Source organism: Cryptomeria japonica, chromosome 9, assembly GCF_030272615.1.
Source record: "Cryptomeria japonica chromosome 9, Sugi_1.0, whole genome shotgun sequence".
NCBI lineage: Eukaryota > Viridiplantae > Streptophyta > Pinopsida > Cupressales > Cupressaceae > Cryptomeria > Cryptomeria japonica.
Window position 1 is genome coordinate 23,014,823 of NC_081413.1, and position 9,111 is coordinate 23,023,933.

Below are 9,111 nucleotides of genomic sequence, written 5' to 3' on the forward strand. Positions count from 1 at the left end.
TTGAGACTTTAAAAATATACTCTCTCAGTCCATTATTTAAATATTTGGAAAACATAATCTGTGCCCATAAGGAGCTAGGCTTGTCATATAATTTCCAAACCAACTTAGCACCTAAGGCTAAATTATGATTCTCCAGACTCCGAAATCCTGTTCCCCCAAGTTCCTTAGGCAAACATACCTTATCTCATGCAACTAAAGGGAGTTTCTTCTTGCCATCTTTATTATTGTTCCAAAGAAAATCTCTAAGAGTATCCTATAAACTAACAATAGCTGATTTTGGAGACTTCAAAATATACATGAGATATATGGGAACAACATTCAAAACAGACTTGATGAGAACAATTTTACCCATCAAAGTTAACCATCTATGATTCCATGAGAGAATTCTTTTAGAAATGACCGAAATAATCTTTTCCCAAAAACCAATCTTATCTTGTTTAACAAAGAAAGGAATCCCAAGGTAAGTACATGGAAGATTTCTAATCTCAAATCCCCAAAAGGATTGCAACCTATTCTGAACTAGTTGTGATGTATTAAGGAAGAAAATCTATGATTTATCACCATTCACCTTCTGACCAGAAAATGATGCATAATTCTATATTTTTCCTTTAATCACTTTTTCCTCAACTAACGAAGCATGTCCAAATAACATAGTATCATCTACAAAGAGACAATGAGAAATACTTTAGGAAATATTCTGAATCCTTATACCATTCCAAAGCCCCCCCACTTTAGTAGCCCTAATAGCCCAACTAAAGGTTTCAGCTAGGAGAATAAACAAAAAGGGAGAAAGGGGATCTCCCTGTCTCAAACCCCTGGAGGAAGTAAAAAAACTACAAGGAGAACCATTAATTAAAACCGAGAATCTTGCAGAAGAAATACATGCACAAATCCATTTGACCCAGGCCTTGGAATAAACTAACTTCTCAAGAACAACACATAAAGCCCCCCACTCTACTCTATCATAAGCCTTCATCATCTCTAGTTTAAGTATCATAGCCAGGGCTCTTTGGGTGGAAATAGAGTGTAGCACCTCATTGCTACAATTACACCCTTTGTCATCTCCCTTCTAGGAACAAAACCACCTTGCTCCAATGAAATGATCATAGGTAGAATTTTTGCCAACCTAAGGGAAATTGCCTTGTAAATATCTTATACAAAGTGTTACATAAAGCAATGGGGAGGAACTCAGCAAAATTCTTAGTATCTTCTTTTTTAGGAATAAGTGTTACATATAAACTCTTGATTTTGACTATTATTGAAAACTTAATATCCTTAAAAGTTACCATGAAGTGAAGTTGCAGTATCAGTTTCAACATAATATCATAGGCCAGACAATACAATGTTTTTTTTTCCATACCATTAGACCCCATTCTCTTTGAATTTAAGGTGTGATTCTTATAATTATAATTGTTTCTAGATTATAATGTGTGAATTTTAAATTTTGATACAGTATAATCTAAAACAATTATAGCAATCATTATGAATTGTGAAAATCTAATTACTCTTATTTACAGTGTGAATTCTTGTTGTCCGTTAATATTGTGGTTGTAAACAGTTGTTGCATAATAGAGAAACTTAAATTGACATCAAATACAATTGATACCATTAAGAACAAGAGTTGTGTTGCAGTGTAGTTCCTGCCAAGGAGTGGCAAGACAGTTTTGTCAATACTTGCAAAATGGAGATTGTCAATTGTCAATGCAAAACAATTTTCACCTAATTTCACTATCATTTTTTATTGTAAGGAGGGGAAGAGCACAATACAATACAAGTTTTATTATTGACAAACAAATATGAAATGTTGTAGTTGCTAAAAATTGTACATTGATGATTAGTTCAAAGCAAGCATAAGTGACTCCAAGAATTATAACAACTATCTTTGTAAATTGTTGCCATTATCATGTAATGGAACTCATTCAAAAAACAAGGATATCATCAAATAGTTCCAAAGTAATATAAAAGAATGCCAAATGCAGCTACATCTTGGGTAGAGTGCCCATATAATATAAAAGAATGCCAATTGCAGATACATCTTGGGTAGTGTGCCCAAAGAAAGCTCAAATAGTACAACATGAAGGTATAATCTATGCCAATTTATATGACAAGCACCTTTAAGTTGACAATTTGATGGATGCTTCACTAAACTTTTTGCAAGTCTCAATCATTACATTTGGTGGAAATGGTGCATTCATGTCCATCAAATATTTGGGTATATTCAATTCAGATGATTGGCCTAGAATTTTTTTTTTTTCTTTTAGGCAAAACGATCAAAGATCATGAAGAAATAGTTTTGAGTTAGGATAGTAACAAAATTGGTAGCAAGCTCAAGTCTTATGTAGGGATCAAAGATGTGCAAGAAGACATCTTCAACAATGAAAAAGATTTCACTGCCAATTCTGGAATCCCTTTGTCAAGCCATGTTTAGGATGAATTCCCTAATTTTCCTACAAAACTCATGTAAATATCTTCAACAGAGAAAAATGATTTGACTTCCAATTGTGGAATCCCCTTGTCTAGTCATGTTTAGGATGAATTGCCTAATTTTCCCACAAAAGTCATCTAAATATCATTCAAAACAACCTACATCAAATTCATGAAATATCAGATTTGCTTATGTAATCTGCATGTGTATTTTGATTTCTTAACTTTGCAACTCTAGAAACTGACTTAAAAATAGAAGCAAGTGAACACTATCAATTTTTTTCTATTGGGTGCTACTCCAATTAAGTTACAAAAAGCTGATTCAAAAACATACCTGATCAAAATGAAATCCTCACCATATAAAGCTCTCATCCAGGAGAACTCTTGAAGATACATTGAAAAGATGACTAAATGTTACCAAAAGATTACATTGTTTTTTATTGCCCGAAACATGATGCTGAAATGCAACAAAGCTAATAGGATGCGTTTAAAACTATCTTCAAAATTTGAGGGCATCTTTAATCACTTAATCTTTGAATAAACCAACCAAAGAACAAATGCACAAAATAGATTCATTGGAAAGACTTTAGAAATTTACAAGAAAAAGCAATAGGCAAATGTAAAGCCAAATTCTTTATCGCTAGAGGTGGTAGGACAGTCATAAACCTCAAAAATTTTAAAAATTATGGTTTTGGGCTATATGAATTTTGAGTCAATCTAAAGAATTTTGCACCTTTTATAAAATTTGGCAAATTTTAAATTTTCACAATACAATGGAGTGAACTCTATGACAATGACATGGATCTTATATATTTCGTCTTTTGCCTTTGCCTTGACATTTTATCATCTCTTCCATTGGTTAAAAAAGTGAAAAAATACTCACCTGACTCAGGAGTACTAGTAGGTAAAATAGGCTTGGCAAGAAATGGTGGGTCAAACTTGCCATTGAGATTTTTGAAGAGTACTAGCCTGAAATGCAAGTCCAAATCAGAAACATTGGCCAGTGACAACATATTATAGTCCACCCCGAAAAAAAAGTCAAAAACGTATCAGTGGTATTAAAAAAGTATGTAAAATTTCTTAGTTTTTTTGAGCCTTCAATCTAAATAGAAACCCAAACAAACCCTTCATAGAGCCCAGTTTAAAACAAATCATAGTCAGTTTGAACAAAGTAAAATCAATTATTCTTTTAGAGCCAAATATGAACATAGAATTGATCCAAAGTCTGATTTTATTGATATTCAACTACTAGAACTGATTTAGGGGGCTGAGAAAATCGTCAAAAAGTCCAGGCTTAATTGTTACATGCCATCAATAAGTACAATGTCGATCATCAAATGGATTACTTAGATTTTTCAATGCCAAACCAACTTACAAATCACTTGTAAAGGCTGATAAGATATGAACCTGGAATGATAGATAAACGACAACTAAGAGGTGCCTGACCTGCTGCAATAGTGCTACGACTAAAATAATGGCTGGTATAGCTGGAAATGTGATCTTGTACAGCTACCACAGGGCTGAAACAGATCTAAAAATATTGTTTTAATGTGAGTGCTATAAAAATCTTTAATATTGATATTGTACGAATCTCTAAATGCTTGATAGGAATGGTTATACAACTTCCTCTTGGGCTGGTACACCTCGTAAAGTTTTACATGCATATTACCAGCTGCATGGCTAACTGGCATGCAGAACACATGTCGATAAAGCTGAATGCCAGCAGAACAAATGTTTTAAAAACTAATGCCAGCAGAAAGGACAAAAGAAAATGGGAGAAATGAAGGTAGTTCAGCAACATTAACTTGAATCCTACCAATGGTCCCAAATCCCATGCGTTCCCTGCCATTTTAGCATCGAATCCTGCAAAACGCTGCCAGAAGCATCGTGGGTCGTGCGTTCTCTCACGTTGGTATCTACAAATATCTCTGCAATGTTCTGCAACGCCAATCCCAGACCACCAAAATACATTGGATTAATATTTCAGATAAAAACTATGCAAGTTATACATAACATACATTGGAAAAGAAATTTATGCACAGAATCCTGAGTTTTGATTGGCTGAATGGTAAACGATTAATAACGGTTTAAAAACAATGCCTCCGCTATAGTTTCCTGCTGGCAGGAACTAATATCATTAACACTGAATTATCTCTCCAGCATACATTTTTATGTACATATTACAAGCTCACAGCTCACAGAAAATAAAATTTAAATATGATATTTAATAGCTTTGAATTCATATTCATTAAGAGTGTTCAACAAAAGCTAAAAGTAAAATGGTTACATCCACCAAGCAATGCATTAGGGCGGAGAATGATACTTTTTGTGCCAAAGATAAACATCTGCTTTGTCTGGAATAGTTATCTAAAAGAATGCAATCAGTTCTTCGAGTTTCTGGCTCAATTCTTTTTGTTCAATACTAATCAGTTGCACTTTTGTTTGCAAACATTCCTCTTTGTAACAGAGATTTTAACAGAGATGTTAAAATCTGCCTTAGAAGTTTTATTATCATTGCATTCATTCATCTTTGCATGCAATTTGTTCTTCTTGTCATTGCATTCATTCGACTTATGTTCCAGCATATATTTTTCATCTGTTAAATGGTTGCACAATTCATCATGCTCCTGACTCATTATCCTATTTTCATCAACCAGGCCTGCAACTTTGCCTTCCAAATTTTCCTTACAAGTATCCGACAAACCAAATTTTACATTTAATTCTCTGATCCTTTCATCGCATTCTTTCAGTTTTTTCTGCAAGCTTCTCTTTTACTCTCACAGTACAGCGCACTTTTTCTCATGATTCTGGCACAAATTTTTTTTGCAATTCTTTCTTCTTATAATGAAACCCTTTTAACTTTTCTTGCAAGTGTTTTTTCTCATCTCTTAAATTAATATAAAATTCTTTAAGCTTCAATCTTGTTGCATTGAGCTCTGCAACTCTTCTTTTCACCTCTACCTTACAAGCATTAAACAAAAATCCATCTTCAATAATTTTATTTTGTAATTCCTTATTTATATCATTCAACTCTTTCAACTTGTATTCCAATTCCTCATATTTCTGCTCCAAAACGTTTCTCTCATTAACTGCAAAATCAACCTTATCTTGTAGCTTTACAATTTTACTTTGCATATCTGTCTTACAAGCATCCATTAAGGATCTATCTTCATTCATCTTTACTTGTAATTCCTCAATCATATCGTTGCATTTCTTCACCCTATTTTCAAACTCATTTTTTTCTTGTCTTGATTGAGACCACAATTGTTCATGTTTCTGGTTCAACATTATTGCTTCCTTAACCTCATTCTCTCATTTTGCAACTTTGTTTTCTAATTCTCCCAGACAAATCTCCCACAAGCACCCACCTTCAGCGATTTTTTCCTTCAATTCTTTAGTCTCATTAATTGATTCTTTCAGCTTATTTTCCAATTCGATATTTTCTTTACTTATTACATTGCAAGATACTTGGTTCTTCTGGCACAAAATTCTTGATTCATTAAGCTCATTTTGCAGCTCTGCAATTGTTTCTTCTAAATCGGCCTTAAAAGTATTCCAAAAAGAGGGATTTTCAGTCATTTTTAAATGCAATTCTTCATTCTTATACTCGTACCCTTTCGAATTTTCTTCCAAGTGTTCTTTTTCATGTCCTAGATGAATGCAATATTCATCATGTTTCAGTCTTGTCTCATTGAGCTCATTTTCCAGCCCTGCAACTGTGCCTTCCAACTCTGCCTTAGATGATTCCCACAAGCACCTATGTTCAGTCATTTTTGCCTTCAATTCCTCAGTTTCATCATCGAACTCTTTCAGCTTTTCTTCCAAATGTTTTTTTTCATCTGTTAGTTGAATGTAGAATTCTTCATGCTTCAGTCTTGTTTCATTGAGCTCATTTTGCAGCCCTACAACTGTGCCTTCTAACTCTGCCTTAGACAAATTCCACAAGCAACGGTCTTCAATAAGTTTTTCCTTCAATTCTATAGACTCATCATTGGACTCTTTTAACTTATTTCCCAGCTCAATATTTTCTTGTCTTAATTCTGTGCTCAATTTTTCATGTTTCTGCCATAACTTTCTTGTTTCATTAAGCTCATCTTGTAACTGTGCAACTCTTCCTTTCAACTCTAACTTACAAGAATCAAAATAGAATCCATCTTCAGTTATTTTATTTTGTAATTTCTTATTTATATCAGTAAACTCTTTCAACTTGTTTTCCAAATCATTTTTTTCTTTTCTTAACTTTGTGCACAGTTCTTCATGTCCTTGGCTAAATACTTGTCTTTCATTAAGCTCATTTTGCAGCCCTGCAACCCTGCCTTCCAACTTTGTCATACAAGAATCCCACATTTTCTTATCTTCGGTCATCATTGCATTCAATTTCTTAGAACATCAATTACTTTTTGCAAATCTTTTTCCATTTTAATTTTTTCTTGCATTAACTGAGTGTACAATTCTTCATGTTTCTTGCTCAATTTTCTTGCTTCATCAATCTCATTTTGCTGCTCTGTAATTTTTCCTTCTAACCTCACCCTACTAGAATCCCAAAATTTCTGATCCTCGACCATCTTCACTTTCAATTTCTTAGCCCCTTCATTGCATTTTCTCAACTCGTTTTTACAATTTCTGTGTGCATATCTGCCTTACAAGCATCCCACAAGCATCTATCTTCATTTCTATTTCCTTGTAGTTCCTCAATCCTATGGTTGCATTCCTTCACCTTATTTTCCAACTCAATTTTTTCCTCTCCTAATTGAGAGCATAGATTTTCATGACTCACCCAATATTCTTGTTTGATTGAGCTCATTTTTCACCACCTGTAATCTTTGAATCTCGTCATTGCATTCTTTCAACTTATTTTCCAGCTCATATTTTTCTTGTGGCAATTGAGTACATAATTTTTCCTGATTCTCACTCAATATACTTGTTTGATTAAGCTCATTTTTCAAATATTGTAATTCTTTAATCTCTTCATTGCATTCTTTGAACTTATTTTCCAGCTCTTTCAATTTATTTTCTAGCTCATTCTTTTTTTGTGTCAATTGAGTACATAATTTTTCATTACTCTCACTCATGACTCTTGTTTCAGTAAGCTCATTCTTTAGCTCTTCAATTGTGTTTTTCATGGCTTCCTCATAAGAATCCCACTGACTTTTGTCTTTATTAATTTCTACAAGTAATTCCTTAGAAGCAGCATCACTCAATTGCAACGTATTTTTCAACTCATCTATTTGTTTTCTTTCATTTGTGATTGTAATAAGTAAAGTTTGATTCAATCTCTTCAAATTTTTCACCTCATCACCTCTATCATCACTTGCATTTACTTTTGTTGGTGCTTTTTGACCCTGCAAATATATCATGCCATTATGGACTTATTATTACATTCCATGCTATTCTATACATTTCTTTCATTAGTTAAGGTTCAGCTTTTTCCTTTATTTACGTTTCCTCTTGTCATATTGCGATAATTCCTGCCATAAAAGAAAGATATCAGTTTGATCAGATCCATTCACAAGAGTATTCCATTCCCATTTACATATAAAAACCTACGTCTTTTAAACATTTGAATATCAATCAGGAGAACCCTAACCCCAATACATATCAATATTTACTGTGATCCATGACGATTAATATTTATGTTTATCCAAATGCAGTTTTATTTTGAATGTATGCTGTTTAAACACTCACACAATCATATTCAGTCTCGTGAACTGTAAAATTTATAATAGAAATGGTATTCGAAACACATACCCAAATGTAATACTGGAGAACTTCTGCTGTTTAGCAAAATTTATAATAGAAATTAGATCTTCAAAGGTTGGCACACTATAATAAGTCTTCAAAGGTTGGCACAATATAAACAGATAAATGTTTTTTCAAACAGTTATAATTTGAATTCTATGTTTTGCGCAGGGTGATGGAGGCTATATAATTGGTAACTGCAGGGTTGCATCGTTTCGGAAAATTTTAATCCTTAACGAATGGTTTGAATATGGAAATATTTTTAATGTTGAATAATTTAAAAATTTAACATATATTTTGATATAAATATTATGAGAAATTTCTTGAGATTGTTTCTAAAATTATATATAATGATTCCATTAATTTATTATGTCTTTTGATAATTTCTTATAATATTTAAAATGTGTCATATAAAATATTTAAAATGTGTCATAAAAAATATTTTTATGTTGAAAGGGATTCACTTAAATAATATAATTCTTAGGATTTTAAAGTAGAGATTTAGGTTTGTAAGAGGGAAATTTTCATACGTGGCTCTTTCTTTCATTTGTTTTTAGGTTCATTTTGTCTTAGTTTGTCTTCTATAACCTAACTAATATAAAAGTGGTATACTTTTACATGTAAAAATAGCTAATATATAAGTGGTATACTTTTAAATTCAAAAGTTGATCATTACACATACTTCGCATCGTGAAGTCTATTAGACAAATAAAAAAACCAAAATAGATTAACTATTAATTTCTAATACAAAAAAAAAAGGTGAAAATCAATTATGGCGGAGCCGGCTCTGCAAAATCCGTTGGACGACAATGGCGGATCAAAGGATTTAACAGGGAAATCGAAAGGGAGGCAGTATGAAGAGAAAGGCGAGATTGTGATGGATCTCATGGAGGAGATGGAGGAAGACAGACAGTTTTGGGAAGAACATGTAGTGATCGCAAGGATCAT

At 32.8% G+C, this 9,111-nt stretch overlaps 1 protein-coding gene across 1 annotated transcript; it reads right to left on the reverse strand.

Moving 5' to 3' along the window:
* Positions 1-6,797: 6,797 nt before the first annotated feature.
* Positions 6,798-8,852, reverse strand: LOC131858251 (uncharacterized). The gene is made up of 4 exons (XM_059211433.1): positions 8,846-8,852; positions 8,110-8,198; positions 7,202-7,766; positions 6,798-7,063 (listed from the first exon to the last, which is right to left on the reverse strand). The coding sequence occupies exons 1-4, from the start codon at positions 8,850-8,852 to the stop codon at positions 6,798-6,800; spliced, it is 927 nt and encodes a 308-aa protein (XP_059067416.1).
* Between the last annotated feature and the right edge of the window lie 259 nt (positions 8,853-9,111).

Bases quoted from the DNA above. Each gene is read 5' to 3' on its own strand.
- LOC131858251 (XM_059211433.1), bottom strand. The intron at 7,767-8,109 runs GTGAGTGTTTAA...ATATATTTGCAG, and splicing joins ACGAGACTGAATATGATTGT to GGTCAAAAAGCACCAACAAA. The intron at 7,064-7,201 runs GTGAGTCATGAA...GATGCTTGTAAG, and splicing joins CAATCAAACAAGAATATTGG to GCAGATATGCACACAGAAAT.